The sequence below is a fragment of the Cnephaeus nilssonii genome (genome assembly GCF_951640355.1).
Source record: "Cnephaeus nilssonii genome assembly, chromosome: 12".
Classification (NCBI taxonomy): Eukaryota; Metazoa; Chordata; class Mammalia; order Chiroptera; family Vespertilionidae; genus Cnephaeus; species Cnephaeus nilssonii.
Genome location: NC_137083.1, coordinates 13,849,396 through 13,875,351, shown reverse-complemented (window position 1 = coordinate 13,875,351; position 25,956 = coordinate 13,849,396). Strand labels below are relative to the sequence as shown.

General features: G+C 43.2%; 1 protein-coding gene across 5 annotated transcripts in view; it reads right to left on the bottom strand.

Moving 5' to 3' along the window:
* The window catches only part of RAPGEF5 (Rap guanine nucleotide exchange factor 5), a 199,450-nt gene that overhangs the window by 104,768 nt on the left and 68,726 nt on the right, over nt 1-25,956 (bottom strand). For all 5 annotated transcript variants that reach the window (XM_079786281.1, XM_079786283.1, XM_079786284.1 and 2 more), the window contains one exon: nt 17,993-18,041. In XM_079786281.1, coding sequence (XP_079642407.1) covers nt 17,993-18,041 — 49 coding nt within the window. The remainder of the gene's footprint in view (nt 1-17,992; nt 18,042-25,956) is intronic.

Sequence of the window (25,956 nt, the reverse complement as noted above, 5' to 3'; positions counted from 1 at the left end):
AGTGAACGTGAGAGCCCACATGAGAACTAAGAGTGTATGTGGATTGATTAGCGCTAACTCACAGACGAGCACTTAGTTTAAATGCCCCGGGACAGCTGACAGCCTCCAAGAACTGAAGGGCTCACCCGATATCACTTTCTTATTGCCTTGAGGACAACAGGCATTTTCTCCCTTCCACTTACTAGAGCGATTGCTAAGAAAACTCTCCTAATAACTCCACTAAAAATGTTATTTTAACGCAAAGGGGATCAATGTCCTTTCAAAATGATGCTTATTTAATTTCTGCTGATCAACTTTGTACAAGTAGGAGCCACACTAACAATGAGACACATGATGATTATAAATCACTGGGGTGACTACAGTTGTTAACAATCGAAGTTATTATTTTCAAAATCAACCGAAACTATTATTTTTTTTAAATTTACAAACCAACCAAAAATTTCTCAACAGTTAGCATTTCGAGTCTCAATGTGAGAAACCAGCACACATAGTTAAGAAAAATAATTGTTGAGTATTTTGCCAAGAATTAAAGTTTCGTCAATACTACAATCTTTCGCCTGTGCAGCATTTACAGGGAGAAAGCTCTTTCATCAGGGGTCTCATCTGATGTTCCCACAACCTCACGAGTCGGGCAGGTAACGCCCCCAGTCTATAGATGACGTTAAGTAACCTGTCCCCGTCCTCCACACAAAATGTGTGTATCTGTGGCAGTCAAGTCTGCCTGGTCCAGCACGGAGCAGAATAGTGCTGGTCAAACTGCACATCCATTGGTGTGGACCTGCGTTTCTTTCTTCTTTGGTTAATCCTCACCCAAGGATATTTCTCCAGTGATTTTTAGAGAGAGTAGAAAGGAAGGGAGAGACACACAGAGAGAAACAATGATGTGAGAGGGACACACTGACTGGTTGCCTCTCACCAGGGGTTGAGCCTGCAACCGAGGTACGTGCCCTTGAACCCACGAGGGATCCTTTACTCCGTGGGCTGACGCTCTATCCAAACCAGCTAGGGTGGGACCTGTGTTTCTGTTCATGTCTTTAATGAAATAGAACAGAATGCAATAGAAAGAATATAAAACACTTTAAAAAGCAATGCATCACCACTGGTATGTTTCACAAATGTGTGCAGGTCAGGCGCTGTTGCCTGTTCTGTGGTTGTGGACACAAAAGTGTTAGGAAAACACAGAGGTGTTTCTGGGCCACAGGAGGCAGGACCCAGTTCCTCATTATCTAAATACCAGCTATTTTTTTGTACCATTCCTGGAGAAGGGCCATAATATTTGTTTTAGGAAGTCCCTCCACAACACACCACCCACACTCAGCAGGCAGTACATCCCCTGTGGGATGACATAAAAACGAGCCTGCGGCAGGAAATGCTGATAGAGCATAATCAATGTTGGTTACCAGGAATATAATCACAAGTGCTTCAAAATGCTCACATCTTTTCTGTTCTTTAAAAAGTAAGGGAACCCTGGCTAGTTAGAGCCCACCCACCGACCGAAGGGTCCTGGGCTTGATTCCTGCTCAAGGGCAGATACCGGTTGCAAGTTTGATCCCCAGCCCCTGTTGGGGCATGTGCAGGAGGCAACCAATTGATGTTTCTCTCTCACATAGATATTTCTCTTTCTCTCTCTCTCTCTCTCTCTCTCTCTCTCTCTCTCTCTCTCCATCTTCCTCCCTTCCACTCTCTCTAAAGTCAATAGAAAAAATATCCTTAGAAGAAGAAAAACAAGGAAAAAACAGCAGTTGCAACCTTCACCTTATGACTCTCTTTTAGTGTTAAAATCTGAAGAATAGTGGTCAGTGTTCACCATGGAGATGAGCCATAGAGTATCAGAATCTGGCGCATCCAGGGCTGCTGGAACTTCCTTTGAAAGCTGACCTACGACCACTTTATCTCTGTCCCAACAATCTTTTCTCGGCCCCAGTCTGTTCCAGCCTGTCAGCTGAATGTGAGACTGTTGTTTTTAAACTCTCTTTTCTTGGTCCTTATCATCCCTGAACCCTCTAAAGACGCAAGCTTCCCGCAGGCTCTTTCCCGGTGATCTTATCTGTTCCTGGGGTGTCAACTTGCACCATTATATGGGCGATTCCCAAATCTGTGTCTCCATCTCTTCCCTCTTCCCCGAGTCCCAGGCCCACAGCTCCAGTTACATGCTGAGTGTGCTCATTTTGCAGACCATCCGTATCTGCCGTGCATGAGCTGCTGTGACGAGTCCACTGGCACAAACCCTGTCCTCAAGGAGTCACCTGTTTAACACAAAGGCCTGACATCCACGCAGCGCCTTTGAGGCAGCCGGCACGCCTCCTCCTCCCCCTCCTGGGCCTGGTGTTTCCGGTGAGATCACCACCAGCATTGCCCGTTTTTCCTCTTCCTGGGTCCTCGCATAAATCTTCCCCTAAACCCTGTCACTTCCACCTCTGAGGTGTCTCCATCCCCTTCCTCCCTGCCACAGGCACAGCTCATGACCTCACCCCGTCACCTGGCCAGCCTCTCCCTCAAGCCATTCATTGTCCACAGGTGCCCGGGCTCTGCTAACAAAGGCCAGTCCGATGGTGGCACCCCCACCTCCAGACTTCGGCCTCTCCCCACTGAGGGAACCGAGATGCACGCAGGGAGCCCAGCTGGTGCAGGAGGGATTTGCTCAGGGATGCGCAAGTTGAGCACCTCAACACCGGGGGTCCCCACTTTATTAAGAAACACTGGCCAACATTCAGGCTGAAGCTCACCAGGCCTGGAAGGCCAGGCCATCCGGGCTCAGACTCCATCCCCAGATGCATCTAACAGGTATTGTATTTATTTCATACAGAAATCAAGTTAAATGAGATCATATACCTGTTATCCCCAAATGGATGTTTACTTCCCAGTGATGTTTTAGGACAGGTACATGGTTGGCCTTTTCCTTAGTCATATTCCTAGTGTTATTATGTTATCCTCATTTTACAGATGAGAAAACTGAGGCTGAGAGATGTGAAATAGCTTGCCCAGAACGGCACGGGAAGAGGAAGTCAGCGGAGGAGAGTGTCAAATGCCCGGGTCTTATTCTTCATCTGCTCCAATATGCTATGAAAATTTAAACTGTCTAACTTCCGAGGGGAGGGGTGGGATGGGAAGGAGGGGCAGGAAGAGTTTAACCAAAGAACATGTATACTTATATGCATAACCCATGGACAGACAATAGGGTGGGGAAGGCCTGGAAAACAGGCGGGAGCAGGGTGAAGGGGGGTCAATGGGAAAAAAAAATGGGGACATCTGTAATACTTTCCAATAAAGATACATTTAAAAATAAATAAAACGAACTGAACAGCAGTGAGACTGAAAGACAGAAAACAGGAGGTTTATTGTAAACAGTCTAAGAACTGACTTGAATTTCCTACTAGGCCTTCAGTCTCTTGGAAAATTAGGGCCACAATGACCTACTCATCCTACATACCCCTTTCCCTTCCAATGCTCACCCTGCTTCATAACCCATGGATTTACAGAGAGAAAATAAATGCCCGCTGCACGAAAGAAACGTATTACTTTTATTAACATGTGAATATAGGTGCACTGATGTTCTGAAAATTCACAGCACCCAGGCAACATAAAGAACCTGTCATGAGTAGGCCAACATCAGAGGTAGCTGAAAAACTGCCACCATCCCCATCAGATTCCCCACGCCCTGCACACGTGGCTGGAGGCAGCTCGAGCCACTGAGAACGGCCTGGCTGCCTTCCCGCCGCCGCTGACCGCAGGATTCATGCCCCTGAGGCAGACAGAATTCCATTTCAGTTCCATGTCTCTGTCTTATAGCAGAGACCCTCCCAGCTCCCTTTCCTTCCACTTCTTAACAGGTTTTCACATTTAATACACGTCCAGTCCATGGAAAAGCTGGTCAACAGAGAACAATGATAATGTGCATCCTGTATCAATTCTTTTCATTAGACCAGAAACATGTGCTCTGTAGGCCAGCGCAATAAAGAGCTAATCCGTACTTGTCCCAAATAGCCCATTTGTTTGCCCTTCTTATAAGGAAACGCACCAGAAAAACCCCAAGCAAGTTCCCTTTTAATGCAAACATGGCTTGTACATGATCCAACTCAAATAAAACCTCAATAAAAAAATCAGGTTAAGCTTAGCTATCATTTTTCTTCAACGTTTTTTACTAAGAAACAGAAAAGCTTTCGTTTTCTAAGTGCCTTTCAAGGATGTTCTGGCGACAGGACAGGTTAGGTCCATCTGCTGAGGTCACGCAGTAAAGACACAGCAGTGATGCCCAGACCCCGCAGGCCGTGCCTTTAAACAGGCCCCGGCGTCCTCTGCTCCTCCAGATGCTTTCTCTCAGGAATCCGCATTTAAACAATTTTAACTCGGGGGGTAAAGAAAAGTGATTTCTGACCCCAACTATATGTGCCAACTGAAACTGTAAGCTCTCTGCCATCTCATTTAACTTTCCTAACCCCTCACCAGCACACCCCCCCCCCCAAAAAAAAACAACAACAAACAAGCCACAGAGCTATATGCCATCAGCTCCTTTTGTGTTGTTGTTAATCCTCACCTGAGGATATTTTTCCCATTGATTTTTTTTCCTAAGAGAGTGGAAGGAACTGGAGGGGAAGAGGGAAGAGGGAGGGAGGGAAGGAGAGAGAGAGAGAGGGAGAGAGGGAGGGAGGTAGGGAGGGAGGGAGAGAGAGAGAGAGAAACATGGATGGGGAGAGGGAGAGAGAGAGAGACATCGATGGGAGGAGGGAGAGAGAGAGAGAGGAAGAGAGAATCATCAACGTGAAAGAGACACATCGATTGGTTGCCTCCTGCATGTGCCCTGACTGTTCCCGGGGATCCAATCTGCAACCCAGGAATGTGCCCTTGACCGAGAATCGAACCTGAGACCCTCTGTGTGCAGACCGATGGTCTAACCACTGAGCAACTCAGGCCAGGGCCATCAGCTCTTTTTTGTAGAATAAAAATGAGCCTCTGGAAGCCACTGAGTCATAGCAAGCGGCTATGGCAGAACTGAACCTGAGTCTGTGGATTTGGTTTTCACAGCTACACGAATCTGCCTCCGGGACTGCAAGCCAGAAAACGCAGCAGGTCAGGTGTGCACACAGCAGGTCAGGTCTACACACAGCAGGTCAGGTGTGCACACAGCAGGTCAGGTGTGCACACAGCTGGTCAGGTGTGCACACAGCAGGTCAGGTGTGCACACAGCTGGTCAGGTCTACACACAGTAAGTCAGGTCTACACATAGCAGGTCAGGTGTGCACACAGCTGGTCAGGTGTGCACACAGCAGGTCAGGTGTGCACACCGCCGGTCAGGTGTGCACACAGCCGGTCAGGTCTACACACAGCCGGTCAGGTCTGCACATAGCCGGTCAGGTCTACACACAGCCGGTCAGGTCTACACACAGCCGGTCAGGTCTACACACAGCAGGTCAGGTCTACACACAGCAGGGCAGGTCTGCACTGATCCCCTTGTCAAGTAAGGTTTTATGGTAGGCAAGCATCTACATTTAAAAAATAACATTACAACCTTCTGCCACTCATACGATGCTCTTCAGATTTTTTTGTTTGAATTTTCAGCAATTCTACTGCTACATCTCCTGACATGACAGCGGGATTCCTGGCAGAGGAACCACCAAGAACTCCCTGAGAGACCTTGTGTTTGCAACTACTAGTAAAGGATTGGTTCAGTCAATCAGTCAATCAATCAATCAATCAATGGAGGGAGGCAGACCAAGAGGAGACCAGGAAAGATTTGAAAATTTCCCTGAACCCTCATCTAAAACTAACCTGCTAGACCTTAAAGGAATGTCCTTTTGTTACACATCTGGCATCCTCCCTACACTATTTCTAGTATTTGACCTTTGTCAGGTTACGTCAACTCACCAAACTTCAACTGTATTACTTGCCAGAGGGGGTGATGATAAGCACTGGCCCACAGACAGCGTGCAGAAGAGAGGGTGGATGAACGTGCTCAGTCAAGGAGCTACTTTATAGTACGAAACACGGTGACGTGCTTTTTACTTCTGCATTTCATCTGTGCATGGGAGCGTCTTTCTAATCAGACCCACCTCCTACTGGGGCAGAATGGAAGACAGGGGATGTAAAAACAGAGTCATTACTATTTGTATTCGGACACCCAAGGCAGAACATTGTAGCAAGACAGGCTGGAAAGGGCAAAAGCTGTCGAAAGACGTTCCTTCCCTCCGCACATCAGGAGCCAGCTCTGGGAGGCTCCGATCTCTGTCCCGCTCTCCTGGGAGAGCTGAGCCAGGGTGTCCCCTCAGGAGGCAGTCAGGACAGCTCAAGGCTGTCCCCAGGTTGCTCCAAGTGGACCTCAGGGGGAGATGAGTCAAGAGGCAGCAGAGATGGGAGGTCCGAGCCATGGACCCCATCTTCCCTGGCTGGGCTGGGCTTCAGCTCTGAGCCGTGAGGACCCTGAGGCCGGGAGTGGAGGCTCAGGCCCAGACTGAGCCGTGGCACACAGAGGAGACTGCCTGGAAGTCTGCCCCAGCTCGCCGGGGGCCCAGCACACTCACAGCAGATCAGCAGTGAGCACCGTAAGGCTGGGGGAGGCCAGGGCAGCCGCTTTTTCCTGAGTTGCTTTTCTCTCCCAGGATGGGAAGTTTGCAAGGAATCAAGTGTTGTTGTTTTTTTGTTTTAATATATTTTATTGATTTTTTTACAGAGAGGAAGGGAGAGGGATAGAGTTAGAAACATCGATGAGAGAGAAACATCGATCAGCTGCCTCCTGTATACCCCCTACTGGGGATGTGCCCACAACCAAGGTATGTGCCCTTGACTGGAATCGAACCTGGGACCCTTCAATCCGCAGGCCGATGCTCTATCCACTGAGTCAAACAGGTTAGGGCTCAAGCGTGTTTTTCTTTACTTGCCCTGGAGACAAAGGCCAGCAAAGCAGCCAACTCTCATCAAGAGGGAGAGGCTGGCTGGAGCCTGTGACAGTTCACAACCCCAGCAAGAGGCAGTGTGTGTGTGTGGGGGGGGGCAGCTGGGAAGTCCCAGAGAGCCCGACCCCGCCGAGATGGGCCCCTGACCGCCCCTGCAAGTCCTAAGGGGCAGCAAGGACTAGCACGGGCACCCCTGCAGAGCCCAGGGGAGCCCAGGCCACGGTGGGCTCCAGCGACCTCACATCCAGGGACTGAGAGATCCCAAAAGGAGGATTTAAACCAGGCCCAGGCAGGAGCCACGTTCTGAGCACACCATCTTTCACAAAAACAGTTAAAATCGGGAGCAGCTGGTGAGGACCACAGATAGCCCAGCTGCTGGGAACGAGGAACACGGCATTTCCCATCTGCACTGCAGTGTCGTCAATAATCCTGAGGACCTGCCCCATTACCATTTTTGAGTATCAGTCCAAGTGCTTTAATGGCTCACAAGACAAAACAATCTTATAAGATCAGCAGATAACAAGCTAAGCCAAATATGTTTGGGGAAAAAGTTATGCTACAACACTGGCTATTAGCCAAAGCTATTTTTCATATCATCGCCCAAGGCTCTGAGCCGTTGTTTCCTCTCACATAAGTGAAAGGATATGTATTTTGGATTTTCAAATAAAATAGACAAAATGGAGGCTATTTTGGCCCTTTATCCGGGCTTTCTTCCTGAAATACCAGGGTAATAAAACTGCATTAGGGCAGGCCCCAGGGCAATGCCCTTGGAGGGGCCTGGACCATTCAAGTCAGTGTGGTCTTTTGATGAGACTGTCCCGTTGGTTACACGACTAACCCTGGAATTGGTTGACTCGTGCAGGCCTGACATGACCAGCAAAATGAAGCAACTTTAATGACTTGGATTTAGGGACACAGGCTCGGCCTGAATTTGACGCCCGCTGTTAACGTCAGTGACAGCGCTGAGAGGACTGGAGGGCATGAGGGTGTGAGGTCCCAGGGGCTGAGCCCACAGCCCAGGGCTGCCTCTCCAGCACCGGAGGCCTGAGGATGGGCGCTGCCCCTTCCCGGACCAGACAGGGCAGTTATGCCACTTCCTGGGGCCACAGGCTGCTGGGACAATGCCCACCCCCTTCCCTCACCCATCTCCACTGTCAGCAAGAGGTGTCCTGGCCTGGGCTTATCGACACTCTCCCCTAACGCCCCCTAAATGAAGGATGGGGAAGCTTGCTTTCTTACCAATTGTGAAAAGTCTGTGTGTGCTGCATAAGGCGCCCTTTAGACAGAGGAGAAGGTCCCGCACTTAACTCCACCTTCGGAAATAAGATCTAGAAATGGGTCTTTTAAACACACGAAAACAAAACTGAAAATCCAAAGGAAGAAAATGAGAACATATAAAACTACGTTGGCCACTGGATCTGAAGGCTTTGCTCCCCCATTGCAGTTAGAGGGGAGGAAAACTGGCACCATTTCTAAAAACTGCCATCTGTTCTAAGGTTATAAAGATAACCCCAATCTCCAACGTGTCAGTCATTTCTTCTACCAGAAAACAATAACAGGAAAAGGTGTAGACTTCCTCAATCGATCTTAAGTCTTAAAGCGAATGCTTCATTTTTATTAAATGTTTGCAGTTTCAATAAATAGAAGCTAGCCACTTCCTGGCAAAAAGAGAACCAGACAAGCCTTTAGTTCTATTGACTTGGGATTTGTCCACAATTTACAAGGATATGGCTTCATTCAGGTGCAATTATTTGGAGCCAGGGTTAAAGTCACTTCCCTTTAACCTCCCACCCGCCATGTCCTCCTCCTAATTTTAATGTAGAAACCTCAGTGAGAATGTTCGCTTACTCCCGAGTCTGCCCACCAAATAAAACCTGGTAATAACTCTCTTACTTTATAAAGCTTTTACTGTCAATGCCATGAGAACTTTGAAATAATTCTGTTATCATTCCCATAGGAAAATCTCCTTTCAGGTAGAGAAACACTGAAAAGTTAGGCGGTTGTCCAATAAATGAGTAAATAGCAAAAGTATACTATTTTTCATTCCCCCTACCCTGCTTAGTTCATTAGCACAATACCCTTCATAAAACACCAGCTGTGCCCAACCGGTGTGGCTCGGTGGTGGAGCACTGACCCTTGAACCAAGAGGTCACTGGTTTGATTCCTGGTCAGGGCACTTGCTGGGGTTGCCGGCTTGATCTCCAGTAGGAGGCGTGCAGGATGATTTCTTTCCCATCAGTGTTTCTATCTCTCTATCCCCCTCACTTCCTCTCTCTCTAAAGGTCAATAAAAACATATTTAAAAAGACACATAACACACACAATCACCAGCTGGCTCCCTGAGATGGCAAATCACACAGACCTTGGCATGTGTTGGTGAAAGCGGGCAGCTAAATCACACGGGGGTAGTGGTTATAATTCAGATGCCAGGGCCTCCATCCACACTTAATTGGGGGGCGGGGAGAGCAGGGCAGGGATTAGCACTACTAACAAATACTGCAGGGAACTGCTTTGCAAATTCGACCTGGAGACCACTGCTTTGGGAAACAGTTTTATTTAGTCAAGGAGGAGTTTTGATATAGCTTTAGAGAAGGAGAGCCAGGATTATTTTTAAAAGTATGTATCCATCTTCCTAATCTCCAAACAAAACACTTATGTCAGGAGGTACTGTTTACACAGAAGCTGTTCAATGGGAACCTTCTCTGACTCCAGGGTCAAAATTTCTATCACCAATCTCATTCCAAAAAACCAGATTGCAATCGCTGCATTAAAATGAAGTCTTTTTATAAGCTATCTGAAAAATGCAAATCGCTAGAACCACAGTTTGTTTAGCCACCTTCAAGGAAAATGTCTGATTCAGAAATGATCGGATATTAATGTTTATGTGTCACTTAATGGAAAGACGAGTATGCGAAGTAAATCTCACTTTTACGAAAACAGCATCAAGGCACTCTGCAGAATTCGGCTGAACCCAAAGGCAGGTGTGGCGTTATGTACCAGGGAGAGCCAGTTACTTCTACCCCCACACACTGTGTTTATGGCATTTTCAGTTTCACTGAGAACAGCTCCACTTTCATGGCTGTTTATACAATTAGACGTTTAATGTGAGGAATGATGGACAATAGCTGGGTCATATGGCCAAGACAAAGATTTCCCCTGATAGCTCTTACCCCTCAATACGAAGGGCAGCGGAAATGTTCCCAGGGGTGTGTGTGAGGGGGCGGGGGGTTATGTGTGGGCGAAGAAGGCCTTTGGAAGACTTTTACTTAGGAAAAATGTCAATGAAATGAAAACAGCTCAGAAAGCAAATTAAATGAACAGCAGTTACTATTCCTAGATTCGTATCGAATAGGCAGAGATGATTAAGAAGGGCAAAGCTGCCTTGCACTTGGTGTTGAGGACTGAGCCTGACCTCTTCCTTTTGTAAAAAATGGGAACAGGATGAGGGAAGCCAGTGACTTTCCAGAGTGAGCCCAGGCCAGTGTGGGAGTCAGAGTTCCTGACTACCAGCCCAAGACACCACTGGATTCGGGTAGGAGACTGGGCTCAGCAGACGGCAGAATTTCCTAACTTTCTAAAAACAGCACATGGCCAGGATTCTTCTTCAGGAACCCCAGAACCTGAGCCAGCGGCCTCAGAGGGGAAGCTGCCCCGTCCACAGTGTGTTAATGACACCCATTCGTTGCCTCAATCAGCTAATCAGCTCAACAAACGCAAAACCTACATCATGAAAGACAGGGGCCCTGATGGCATTGCTGGCTTCTGGTGTGGTGCCACTTACCCAGCAGCGCGGGGACAGGGTACCTCCACCGACAACCAAGCACTGTCCGCCCCGGGGAGCTGGGATGGGAAGGGACTTAATTTGTGAGGGAAGTCGAGCCCTGCCAGGAAGTTTCACTGTGGAAAAGGGGGTACCGGGGAGATCTCTGTGTTTATGCTTTGAAACTTAAATCAATTTAAATATAAATTGCTCTCCTTTCCTGTCATTATGAGAAAGAAGTGGAATGTGGGTTTCAGATCTCTGGTGTGCAAATGGCCATTAACTTTCATCTGACCTTGGGTGCAGAACTGATATTGCATTGACGCACAGGGCACACTCATGACACTCATTTCGTTTCCTCACAGAAAATAGGTTCCCAGGAGCTGCGGTGCTAGAAGCCGCTTTTCCGCGAAGAGAAACCACGATCTTCCCTTTCGCGCCTTTCTCCAGCCTCACACCCACCCCCTGCTCCAGACCCCGGGAAACCCGTTCTCCAGATGGCAACGTCGATGAAACAGGCACTAAGAGGTCAGAGTCTGGATGATGTAAAATCACTGTCCTGGACCACACAGACCCTGGCCCGGGAGCCCTCACAACCCTGGGTTCAGGGGCCTTCAGTGCTCATTCTCCTTCGCAGTATCTGATTCTCTAGAATAGAAACAAAATCCCATTTTGAGCAATAATTACCTTCGTCTAATCAGCACTGCATAGAGCCACCGAAATGCCCTGCAGCACGTTTTTGAAAGCAAAGGCCTCCAAACCCTCCATTCTCGAGACTACTCTGCTGTGGTTATAATTCTTCACCTCCTTGGCACATCAGATTCAGTTACTATCTTCACAGACACAACCATGTTGAAGGATGAAAATGACAGTCATCTCGCTTTGCTTCCTAATTCCCTAAATCCCGAACAATCCTCAGGGTTACAGGAGTCCAACCAACTTCCTGCACTTGCTCTCAGCCCTCTTGCTGCCCAGGAGCCATCAGGGCAAAGGGATGTTTTTTTATAGCACGCCATTGCATGGTTGTTTATCATTTCGACTTAATAGCTCTAATTACAAAAGATGGTGTCGTGGGATTTTTTTTTTTAAAAAGGCAATTTTCTTTGTATCCCAGTGGGAGAGTTAGGAAAATTTTACAGAGCATCTGCTGCGTGCATTTTCCATTGTTCCTGGCCTTTACGGATGCTATTATTTTCTCAGTTGTAGGAGTTTTACATTTTCAAGTATTACTTAAGTTTACACTGCACTGGGAATTATAGTTTCAAGACTCTCGTTATGGTCTTATGCCATTAAAATAAAAAAGGAAGATACAACCTTCCAACCACTGAATTGATTGCTGGTCAGTAAGAAGCAGCGTCGGATGGGATGCGAATGTACAAAGTCTGTTAGCAAGCAGGGGAAGAACAGTCTCAGGAAATGTTAGAACAAGAGGCTACTATAGCACCAGAGAAGGAGAGATTTTACAAGCTTCAACAATAGGCATGGTGTCAGACAGAGCCCTCTCTTCCAGGGAAAACATCCTAGACCATCGATCCATCAGGGAAGACCAGAATGCGGTTGCTTATTTTAGGAGAGAACACTTGCTATTTCTTTCCTCTTGGTTAACAAATGCTAAATGCCACATTCAGTGAGGTTACAAGGCAATCAGTATAGATCCCTGCTGACCACATTGGGAGTGGTGGCCGCTGGCCAGCTCAGCGTCCAGGAGCTGGCAAAGGAGAAGAAAAGGCAGAAACCAAACCATGTGGAAATACCAGAGAGAACAACGTTAAGTGATTGAAAGTATCACTAAAAATTAAGCACAATATCTTAATTACTTAAAATAGAGCCAAAGACATCTGCCATTTTAAGCTAGTATTTTTTAGCTCAACCATTCATGACAAAAACACTCAAAGATTAGAATTTTAAAAATAGCTTTTAAGAGCATTTACTTTTTTTTTCCCAATAAAAAGTTATCACAGAAAACCAAAGGGTAGAAGGAGTTTGAGATAGCAATGATTGTACTAGCATGTGAGTCTATCTTTGCTGGCCCCTAATTTTATTATTAACATCTACTCTAAAATCCCATTATATTATGCAGTCCTCTACATTTGAGTGATGTGTTTACAAAAGCATAAGGGTCAAGTCCAACACAGTGCAAATGAAAAGAAGAATCTGTCAACTAAAAACAAAAAATAAAAATTTAAACTGATAAGAACAGATGCCTATCCTGGATCTTAGTCAAGAATCGATAAAACTAAAAATCTGGAGCACCATAAAAACCAGAGCAATTCCATACATGTAATGTTTATTTTTTCCTTCTACATGTGCAAAACAAAAGGCCTTATTTTCTACTGTTAAAAATAACCAGCTGATCTATTTCATTTCTCATGACAAACACATACGAAAATCTTCTCTTTGGAATGCTTCTGCCCTGAAGGAGAATCTCTCTTGTCAATTGTGTCAGACCTCAAACTTTAGACAGAGCTTCTTGTCAGCATTCCCCCATCTTATATACACTTAAGAAGGGGGCTTAACACTGCTAAAATCTCCTAGTAGGTGCTACTGGTGACCAGTGATGGTTACTAACAGTGGATCTTAAAAGCTGGGGGTTTCAGCAGAATACCAGGGTCATAAAAGATGCTCCACTTGCCTGGAGATTACAACCAAATGGATTTTTTACTAAGCTGGAGCCTTGAATCATTTATATAATTTATTGATTGGCTGTAACTTTCATTTCTGTTTGCCTGGTGGGTCCACCATGAATGCCAGACCCAGGGACAGCCTTCTTGAATGTGCTACACACAGAGTTCAATGTATGCCAACAGTACTAGTAACCCGGCTGTTGAAATCACACAAACATTCAAATGCCTCGTTAAGCTTGAATACAGGATTCAAGCCAAGATGATGAAACAAGAGGATGTCTGAGGCTAGGAGAAACAATTTAACTCCAGAGCAAAACATTGAAGGCCCCCTTATCCTTTCTAGCCCATTAAAAAGAGCATTTCGCCCATTAAAAATAAGGGAGATAGATCAACCAAAGGACTTGTGTGCTTGCATATGAGCCTAACCAGTGATCACGGACAACAGGGGGGTGGGGCATGTGTGGGGAGGGGTTTGGGATGGGAATGGGGGGGATACGGACAAATATGTGATACTTTAATCAATAAAGTAATTTAAATAAATAAATAAATAAATAAATAAATAAATAAATAAAATAAAGGGGGCGGGGGAGAAAGAAAAATAAATAAAAATAAAAATAACATGTATAGCCGGGCCGGAGTGACTCTGTTGGTTGAGTGTCATCCTGTGCACGGAAAGTTGCTGGTTGGATTCCCGGCCAGGTCACATATCTGGGTTATGGGTTTGATCCGTAGTCCGGGAGCTTATGGAAGGCAACCAATAAATGTTTCTCTTTCAAATCAATAATCTCCCTCCCTCCCTCTCTCTCCCTCAGCATGTCCTTGGGTGAGGATTAAAAAGAAGAAATACATAACATTTATAAAAAGCCAAAACTAAATGCAACAGATAAACCATTTTATACTCTTTTATGTTATATATATTTTAATATGTCAAAGAAACAATAAAATATATTGGTGCCCATCAATCCCCTCTCTGGTTTCCAGCTTTTCTATCATTTTCACCTCAAAGAGTCCTGTGTAAAATATTCCTAGGGTTGTAACTCCATTAAGGATAATGAAGGTAATAAATAAAAATATTCATTGTTATGATTAAATGTTAGAGCTAGAAGGAATCTCTAAAGTTAGCATATCCTATACAACCCTTACCCCCCAAGACACAAACTGGAATCACTTTGCTAACGTTCCAGAGACATTTAATGGCACAAACAGAAGAAAACCCTTCTTTCTTTTCCAAACATCAATGTCCTAGGTATGTAGTTTTAAAACATCTAAATAGCCATGGGCTAAGCAGAGAAAATGAAATATAAAAACTGCCAAAGAGATTTACCAATACGAGGTCTCAGGTTTTCCAGAAGTAGAAGCCCACCACGCACAAGGTTCCTGTGATCTAAAGATGACAGAGCTAAAGTGCTGTGGCTGGGAATTCCCTGGAAAAGGGAAGAAACATATCTCCCAAGATTCGAATTAGCCAACATTAGCAGTAGAATTAGCAAACTAACAAAGAGAAAGACAAACAAGGATATCTGGGCTAATTTATAAAAATCTTGTGATGCCTTGAAATGCTGTTCACATTCACTAGTTAGCAGTTAGAGGAGAAACTGTTTAAAGGTACATCCTAATGGTCTCTGAGAAGATTACAACCAAATGGATTTTTTACTAAGCTGGAGCCTTGAATCATTTATGTAATTTATTGATTGGCTGTTACTTTCATTTCTGTTTGTATGGTGAGCTGAAACAAAACAAAACAAAACAACACACCAACTTTTTCTTTATACGAATTCTTGTTTTAATAACCCTTCGCAGTAAGACATAAATCTGGCAGGACCACCTGAGCCCTAATGAGTAGTTTTACTGCAAGATGTAAGATATTAGGGTAATCAATTCCTTCTGTCAAGCCACAGATGTACCAACTATCAGTTTAAGACTTTTTATTAGGTGTTTATCAGCTTTTTTCTTCTTCTTTAAAAAAATAGTTTTAAAAAACTATAACAAGCACACACAGAAAGTGCCACTCTGCAGCTGGTATGCTTTAATCTTTACCTGAGATCATGCTTAGAGAGAGGAAGAGAGAGAGAGATAGAGAGAGAAACATTGATGTGAGAGAGAAGCATGATCCGTTGACTTCCGTATGTGCCGCAACCTGGGTATCTGCATATTAATATATACTACAATATCTACAAATGAATAAAGAGATGTCTGAAAATATATACAAGACAAGAGTAATAGTGGGAAAAACTCATAGACACAGACAATAGTGTGGTGATTACCAGAGAGAAATGGGGGGTGGGGAGGTAGAAAAGGGTAAAGGAGCGATAAGTGGTTATAAAAGGAGACTTGACTCGGGGTGGTGAACACATAATACAATATACAGATGATGCATTATAGAATTGTACAACTAAAATCTATATAATTGTATTAACCAATGTCACCCAATAAATGCAATAAAAATGAAATTAAGTTATTTTTAAAGGAGTAATAGTGGTTATCTTTGTTGGTGACATGATGGATGATTTTTCAATTTCTTCATACATTCATGCATTGCCAAATTTTTTTCAATGAGCATGCTATCCTATAATTGTAAGAAAAAAAAATTAAAACTATTTTATTATGAAAAAGAGAAGTAATACATGCTTATTGTATATATTTTTCCACTGAACATTTTACTACATTGATTCTTCAAAATATAACTTTTAAAGCTGTTCAACATTCCATCACACTGATCTCCCAATTTTACCATTTCTCTACTATGGAGGCTTAAGGACTGTTTCTAGTTTCTTATTGTTAAAAACAACAACAGTGCAATAGATTCCTTCTACATGAATCTTTACATGCCCCTCTGGTTATGCCCAATAGCTGGAACTCCAGTTATGCAGTTACTGGATAAGAGTCAGGGATTCTAGAATACCGAAAAATTGCTGTCCTAAGACACTATAAATTCATGTCCCCATCATTAGTGTATATGTGAGAGACCATTTCACTCTGTCCCTGAGAACTTGCCAAAGCTGTGTTTGCATGCCAAGCTCCATAAATCAAACAAGTAACAAAAACAGACTAACTTCACATAACAACACATCAAGGCACAATCAAGCTGACTTCACACCAGTCTTCAACTTTGCACCATTTAACATGTATAGGCCTTACTCCTCTTCATTTCCCTTCACCTCCTGAAAGTTCAAACTTCTTAGCCTGTCAATCAAAACCTACCTCTTTTCACCTTGTTCATCCGGCTCCAGCCACTCTTGCCTCCTTGCTGTTCCTCAAACACATTTCACACCCCTCTGCCCAAACGCTCTTGCCTGGATCCACAGAGCTGACCCTCTCACTGTCTTCAGCAATTTGCTCAGAAGTCCCCACTCCCCACCGACGCTGTGAGAATTAGCACCCCCCTTCTCCAGCCTCCCTGTCTATTGATTTGATCTGTTTTTCTCCAGCACTGACACACTATGAATTTTTTATTATTTTCCCAACATTTTCTGAAATTAAAAAAAAAAATCCTCCAAGGCACTGCCATCCCAATTCATACAAACTATTAAGTCTGTCTCCTTATCATTACAGGAACCAAGATCAGCTCTAGCACAACTTATTTCTAAGCCCTCCCTCCTGCAATTGTTATACTGATGTCTTCTCCATGTTGGCCTCTGCCCATGCGAATACCCACAATCCAATGCTGCTCTCCGAGGAGCTCCGTCCACTCTGCCCTCTCTGTGCAATAACCTTCCCGCCAAGACTGCTGCTCTTTGCATCCTCCTTTTCACCTTCATAGCACCCAGGCTCTGTGTCCTCTACGGCAGCCAAATCAACAAAGATAAGTTTAAATATAATCAGATAATTCCTACTAAGGTGTGTGTGATTCAGTAAGTAACTGTGAGAAAAGCAAATTCTTGGAGTTTCTAACTGGAAAAAAAGAAAGATATAAAAATAAGTGTATGGCTTGTGTTCTTAAGACATTGCCATTCCACTTATTTCTTCAAATTTTGTCATCTCTTTTCTTTTGTCTTAGTCTTTCCACCTGAAAAGTCTTATTATAGTTTGCCATTATCTAAGAAGCATCTATCTCCCTGTGTTTGTCATTCCATTCAGCACTGACCTCCTCCCTCTGAACAGCAAAGGATGCCTCCTTCTGACACTCCTCCTCCCTAAGCAAGTGTTTTTCTACCTCAGTGAGTCTCCATTTCATATTGGATGTCAGCCTCTCCTTCAAAATGCATTTGAAAGCTGCCTTTCCACATATCACTTCCACCACTTGTTTCCCACAGGTACCCGGCATCAGACACGTGCACTCGGTCCTACGTAAAACGCCGGCTTTTAGATGTCATTAAGTTAAGTTATTTTCAGGAGTAACTACTTGGAGATAGAAAATATCTTTTCAAAAAAGACAACCTTGGTGTTGTTTATTCTCCTCTCTCATTATAATAGACAATGCAACGTGTTTGCTTTCTTGTGTTGTATACACAGACTTTTTCATGACTGCAATGAACTAAAAACCTCTTTAATTTCATTTTTCCTTGAAATGTAAAATAAAGGCAGAGAATTGTTAAAGAACCATATGTAACAACCTATGCTATTTTGATGGTGGGATAAATTATTTTTTAAAACAAACAATGATACTTTTATGCATTCTACGCCAAAATTTCCTGAGGTGCACTCAACTGCTCACTGCCACGTGATATAGGAAATATTCCCTCAGAATGAAAACCTTCCTTAGGCCCATGAAAGACTACTCACCAGACTTCTTTGCTTTCAAAGCAATGACAGCTGCTAGCTCTCTCTGCACCTAATAAAATAGTAAGAAAAACATCAATTAGAATAAGAAAAATGTAGATATCAAAAGCGGTACTTTGTTTTTGTAGATATGCAACCCAAATTCAGAGCTATAGCAATCAGAACTAAATATGTTGCCACTTGTTGGGTTTTCGTTTGATTTGAGTAATGTGGAAAAACCTCTGCATAGAAATTTTAAGCTAAAAAGCTGAAAGAATCATAGTGATCTACTTTAAAAAGAAATTAGATGGTTGCCAGAATGTATGTATCATGAAACATTGGTATTTTTGCTATACTTACTATGGGAAGACCTTCAAAAATATAATTATCAAACACTCAGAAATAATTCAAATAACAAATGATTAAAACAGGCATATATGTTGGCAAAGATAGAACTATTATTTATCTCTCAAAGATTCTAGCTGATACAGAAATCCTACAACAATTAAGATGGGTGACCCTGGTTTAATGGGACCTCTGCCCAAACACAATAAATGTTCATTTGAAATCTGACAGGTTTCCAGCCAACAGTTCAGAAAATATGCCACATAAAAGCAAGTGCTACCAAGTCACAGGGTAGGTGAAGTGGGGATAGACAAGACAAACTTTAAAATCCTATGTGCTGTAACACCCCCCTTATTTGTCCAGATTTTTGCTTGCTCATTCTCTGTCTCTCAACCCCACATATTTGAGTGCTTAAATCCTTTCCTAAAAGCCTTCCAGAAGAGACAAAAAAAAAAAAAAAAAAGAAAAAAAAAGTTAACTACAATCACTTTCAAAGAAAAAAAAGTAACGAAGATTAACTTTGGGAAATCTGTGTTGGGCAGCAATTAAATATTCCATAACAAGAAAGTGCATGCCCCTACAGGACACAGTCTTTGAAGCTTAGAAGTGTGTGTCTTCAGGTGAGTGGAGGTGGAGGAGGAGGAGGTGGAGGTGGAAGAGGTGGCAGTGGTGAGTTTGGAAGGGTCCTGATAATAAATTTTAAAGGGAGAACATGGAAGTTCAAGGTTAAAGAAGATTTGCTGTTGAGATTGGTTTAATCTGTATTTATTTACTTGTAGGCAAAAGTAGCACAATATGCTAGACACTGGGACTCCACCTAGGGACCAGGTTCACGGTGGCCAGGGCATCCTCACTGGGAAGACAGCAGCTTCCGTGGCACTGTTCTGCGGCCTTGCTTTCCCTGGCTGGCAAGACCCAATGCCATTCAAAAGGGCATACTCTTTATCATACTAAGTGAAATGAGTCAGTCAGAGAAAGACAGGTATCACATGATGCACTCACATGTGGGATCTAAGCAACAAAATAAACTGATGAACCGAGTGGATCCAGAGACATGGAGGCATGGAACATCATGTGGAATCTCAGAGGGAAGGCTGGGAGGGTGAGTGGGTGGGAGGTAATCAACCAAAGACCTTGTATGCATATATACATAACCCATGGACATGAACAATAGGGTGCTGAAAGCCTGGGGCGGGGGTGGGCTAGAGGGGGTCAATGAGGGGAAAAAGGAGGACATATGTAATACTTTCAACAATAAAGAATTATTTTTTTAAAAAGGGCATACTCTTGATTTAGCTGATTCTTTGATGCCTTAAAACTCTCTCCAGAAACTTATACAGAAACTAGTGGCCCGGTGCATGAAAATCATGCATGGGTAGGGTCCCTAGGCCTGGCCGGCGATGTGGGCTGATCAGGTTCCCTGCCTCTCCACCTCATCCTTCCCTTGATCCCTCAGTGCCCTGCCACTGCCGCTGGTTGCCCAACATGTTCTGTGCCTCCCCCGGTGGTCAGTGCATGTCATAGCGAGCGATCGAACTCCCGAACTCACGGTCAAACTCCTGGAAGTCTGAGCTCTAAAAATGCTCACGGTAGGAAAATGTGCAGTTCAAGATCATCCAGGGAAAAAGAGGGCTGAGGGAGACAAGTGATGCATGGCCATAGGAAAGCCTTCACAAATACTTAAGCAGATAGTCAAATAAAAACAACTGAACAAAACATCCATTATTACATATTTTATATTTTAAAGTTGTTAATAAGTTTTATTATAGTATCACCATCTCTTTTCAGGATTGTGCCCCTTCACAGTGCCACAGATATTTGGGGTTGGGGCCAAAATATGGACCATAACATTCACTGGGATCTTGTCAAGGCTGAACGATTTTATGACCTCCCCGCCCCAGGAAGATCCCACCATGGCTCAGAGACCAGAGGGAAGCAGGAGTGGAAAATGATGCTTGTGGATCGCTGCATTTGCTTACAGAGGACCAAATTCCATGCCTGACATTCTCTTCATTGGATCTCAGCTTTTCTTTCTCTAACTGCAAATAAGGCGCGGAATAGAACTAGCTCAGAAAAGGAAAGTATTATATTCCTACCATTGAATGACATGACATCTTTTCGCGGATTTGGTGGGGAAAGAAAGGCGGAGCGGGAGCAAGAAGCCAATCTAGCATTTGAGGGGGAACTGGGAAGGTGATGAGAGGGGACAGTGAGAACGGACTGCACAGGTCAATTTAGAAGGAACCTACACTTCTTTTTTTTTTTTTTGAAACATAAAGTAAATGAGATCACTCTAGACACTGAATGCCCTGCATGTCCGCAGTCTGGGAGGATGGAAGAGTGTTTTTTTCAGGGCGGGGTGTAGACTAGCTTCCACTACCGCAGGATGGAAAAGGTTTATAGACAAAACCTCAGAGGTAGGTTATTCTTCAGACAAAACAAACAACCTGGTACTGATCAAGCAAAATCACCAATGAACTAAGATCCCACTATGAGCTCCTATAGCTTCTTCACAGCACTTCCTTTCTTTTCCTAGCTACTGGCCATCATTTCATCATTTCCAATTGTCTGACTAAGGCCTGTCTTCTGGATGATAGGGACCTGCTTGTCCTTTTACGGTATAGCCCAGGGCAATCAACACTCATTCACTGACCCACAGGAGGCGATGCACAGGCAGTCTTTAAAGGACATAGGGAGGATGTAGGGGAGAGGAAAAGCTGCCCCAGGGAGGACAATGAAAATCAAAGGAGAAGGCGTATGTTTGCTCTTGTAAATATCTGTATAGTGAATAATTAAAGGACTAGTTAGACGTATTTTGAAAATTCCCCTCTCCCCTGGTAACCCATCAGAAACATGTTGAATTGTTTGGATTTTCTATCTTCCATAACCAGCAGGGCTGTTCACAAAATAGTCCTGAAATTTAACAGGCACAAGAGCCTATCATGTTTCTAGCATTCTGTCTTCTTTTCTCTCTGGTACTTCGATGGTGCCTCCAGCCTCTACACCTGAATGCCCACAAAACTGTTCTGCATCAACACCAAGACTCAAGAGGCAACAGAAAGAGTCCAATGCAGACCCTGGGTGCCAGGGAGCACCTCCGTGGGAAAGGCCAACTGAGAAGACACGGGCAGGCCTCAGGGAGCAAGAGGCCCTAGAAAACCAAGTGAGAGGCTGGAGAGAATGCAGGTCATCTGGGGCAGGACAGACCAATAGTAGCAAATGTCTTAGCTGACCAAAGCACTGTCCTTATAAATCAGTTTTGAATAGAATCACCAATTCACACATTTCCTAAAGGTCTTTAGTAAGTCTATTAACTTTGTCAACATTTACATTTTTGGTACCATGATAGAAATGTTTTAAAACCGAGAAGTTATTTTCTAATTTCCTACATTAAATATAAGAAGGAACACAACCCAGTATTCTTCCCCGTTTTATTCCCAAATAGACTTACTCTTAAACCTCTATAAGATTTTAAGTTAGTAAGGACTTTAACCACTCTAGGAAAAACACACAAATAAATATGCTTCTTAAAGTCATCAACACACTTGCAGATAAGATACAAACTGAGCAGTGATACTGGCCAGACTCTTGTCCTATGAATACCCATCAGCCAAGCAGCAGTTTTCTTTGTTCCGCAGAAGCCTGTTTTCCTATCTCCAAGTTCATTATTTTGTTCAAGAGCTAATGTTGCCACAAATCTGACACATAGATAATGCTGCAATACCTGTTCATGTCAACCAATAATTGGAAAATTAAGAAAGATATATAAATATCTGTCTAGACACCACTGTTCTCCACCTAATAGTTTATTTAACAAATTGCTGTTTCCCCAGTAATTGCTGTCACCACATCAAAGACGTGTTTGTTTAGCATGCTGCGAAGACAAAACATGCTTACGCTTACACAAATATATCAAGACTAGGGATATTTTTTAAATCTTTTTATTAACTTTTATTGTTGTCACTGTTAAAACCTTTTATATAAACTTGTTTTGAATACATACAGATATGCCTATTAATTTTACTAAAAACATTCTTGTCCATTCTAAGTAATCCAATTTCCATTGTTAACTCATACTGTGGTTGTGATCATCTGAAAACTATCAGATCTTTTTAATGTGAACCTCTGTCCAAGCAGATGCATGTCCATGTAGCTGACTTACATAAGAAACTTAAAAACCTAAAAGCAGGACTTTATTCCCACTCACTGTGCTTTTTGGAGGTAGGTGTCTCAACGACAGCCTTATTATAACCAGAACACTAGTCGGGTCCCAGGTATCTCAGGGGTCTCTTATGTAGGGGTCTCCTACCTCTAGGGGGTAGACTCCTAAAGAAGCATAAAGGGATGTTACATTCAAAACACTGGATTGGGATGAATCCAGATCAAATAAGACCTTTGCCAACTAGAAAGTCTGTCTATAAAAATCACTAACACGGGAGGGATTCCTAGGAGAACAAGAGTCAGAACTCAAGATTCAAAAGCCTAAAACAGGCAAAGGAAATGTCCATTTATTTTAGTCCCACCTTGAAAGTAGTTCTAGGATTCCAGTGTCACCCGGAACTCGCCCTTAACTCCCAGAGGCCTCTATGGTCATTGCACGTGGGCTCCTCCTCCTCTGAGCCAGCAATGCTGTGCTTAGTCCTTCTCGTGCTTGGATTTTTTTTTTTTAACCTTCTCTTCTGCCATTTCTCTTTGACTTTTGTCACAGTAAGTTCTTAGCTTTTCAAGGTTCATGGGATTCGAATGGGTGCCTGCAGACAACCCAGGTCTGTAGCCTTAATTATCTCTGATAGCCCCTTTTACCCTCTAATGTGATATTTGCAGGTGCTAATGAGGGTATTCATCTTTGGGGGACCAGTCTACCAACCATGAGATAGTAACACAGCTCCTCAGAGCCTTCCTGAAAAACTATTCCTCAACACCTTCTTGGGGTCTTGCAGGAACTTGCGAATAGAGTCTAGTTCTGGAAAATGATTTATCTGTTATGAAATCTTTACCAGAGTCTGCACACTCCGGAATGCACATAATGAAGCCAGAAACCCTCAGAAGCAGTCTGATTGAATTCTCAATTGCTAAACCACACAGCCGTGTTTACCAGTATTTAATGACTCCTGACCATTTAGATATTAAAATGTTATTTACTGTAACTTGTCAAGTCTCATTTCATAAAATTCTTCCAAAAAATTCTATAATCTAATCCTAAATCCCATCTGTTGAGACCTATTCAGTGACCATAATGTGTTAAGTGAAGATGATGTGGAAAATTGTTTTAAGAATCCTAAATTGTTATTTTTAATTAAAGTGGACTCTCTCTCTTGTTTTAAATCATCACTCAATGATATTTTTTCCATTGACTTCCAGACAGAGTGGAAGGGAGGGAAGAGGTGGGGAGAGAGAGAGAAGAACATTGATGTGAGAAAGACACATCGACTGGTTGCCTCAAGCATGCGCCCTGACTGCCCTGACAGGGGCTGGGGATTGAATCTGAGATATATGCCTTGACCAGGAATCGAACCCTCCACCCTTTGATCCATGGGCTGATGCTCTAACTACTGACCCAAACTGGCCAGGACAAAGTGGACTCTCAGTGACTACTTCTGTCTAAAAAGCTCCATCTCCTCACTGTGATGATAACGCACTCTGCTGAGTGAGCCTGAAGTGCGATGGTGCATGAAAAGCGTTAGCAGAACGCCCGCACAAGGCAAAAACTCCAGATATCAGTCACTCTTAGCCTTTACCCGCTTCTCAGGTTAATTCACTAACACCTTCCCCATTTTACCCACACAGAAGGTCATCTCTGTGCTGTTTATAAGAGCAAAAGATTAAAAATAAGCATAATATTCAAAAGTAGGGGAAATGGTAAATCATGAAACAGGATACGACAGATTCACTATAAATGTCATAGGAGGTACTTTTAGCACTGAAAACTTACTAAGTGACAAGTACAGACCACAAAATAAAAGGGTCATTTTAAAAAATAAAAAATATACACATAAAAAAATAACCTAGGAAGCCATAAACACCAGGAGTGTTAATAAGTTATTTATGAGTGGTTTCATTATGAGCACTTATCTAGTCAGAGATTTTTAAAAATTGTAAAAGTCTCTAAGTCCAAGTTAATCCAGGTGTCAGGTACATAAGAAGAAAACTGCAGAGTTGAATCCACAGTGAAGACAGCTCACCACCAGGTTTACCACCATTTGACACAAATAGAGGAACAGATTTCACACTATTTCTACCCAGCAGTCACATGGAATTTCATTATATTCTAACTTTCACAACAAAGTAAAAAGACAGAAACATAAAAAAATCTACCTTATTTCATCACCACCAAAAAAATTCAAGTAATTTTTTCTTTTTTTATATGCCTCCTGGTCCTTCTGCAATGTGAATATTTGCTATATAAAGCTATGACATTGACTTAAGAATGCAAAATTACATTTCATTGAAGTAGCTATAAGAAGTTTTATTTTAAACAAATGCACAAAGAAGCAGCCCAATATGAGATATTCATGGATCATTCTTTTAAAGCTTCTTTAATGTCCCTCAGACAGCATTTCACAGTAACACTTCACAAATGCATGACTGTCAATATACCGACTGACAGCTGAGTAATATGTTTCTATTCAATCAAAAATGTCTATGTTTTCTATGTGTATTGCATGTCAAAATAATTTTCATATTGGGAATAGAGATCCAAATACCATAGTGTGTATATATATATATATATATATATATATATATATATATATATATACATGTACACACACACACACACAACACACACACACACACACACTCTTCCCCTTCTCACAAGAGATTTGTTGAGACACGTTTTATTCTTGAACAGGTTCTACACACTTACAGTGCCCGGAACAGATGCTTTTAAATAAATGCCCCCCACAGTGGGCTCGTTTCAGTAGGCAAACAGCATGCATTATACTATTCACCAAAAACTAAATTCTCAAGGCTGGAGTTAAATTAGATTACTGCATAATCTGGGTAGGTACAGGTTTATTTGGAAGCAGAGATGATAACTGAGTCATTAATTTTAAAAAGTTGTGTGTGTACACCTATAATCTTGGAATTTGAGGTCTATTTCCAGGATGAAGAAAATCATTCTGATGTGCAACAGACATAGAACATATATGCATTTTTTTATTGACAAATGATAGAAATATTCCATTCAGCTGTCTGTCGGGTATTGATAATCACAGGTTTGGGAAGTGTTATGTGTGATCCCACCGGGGGGAGAGAGCACTCCACCAGGCCTGGAGACCTACACTCCACAGCCCAAGGCCCTTTGGACACTAATGAGCCCCATGACTTCTTAGGAAAAACAAGAACAAGGAATACTACACCAGAAATGTGCTTCAACTCCTCTGGTGCTTTATAAATGCTCCTTGAAACCAGATCTCTCTTCTAGGGTCTCACTTGACACTTTCTCTAAAAACTCAATCCACCTGGCCCTTCTCCAAATCACAGAGTAGCTCTTAAGCCACGGGAAGAGCTGGAGCCAGGCTAAGGATTCCAAGCAGGAATTTTATGTTCCTGACAGATAAGAAATATAAGGTAACAAGATGTTCATGATCCTGTGGCAGCCAGACAGAAGTTAGTCATTCCCTGGGGGAGTAACTTACTTT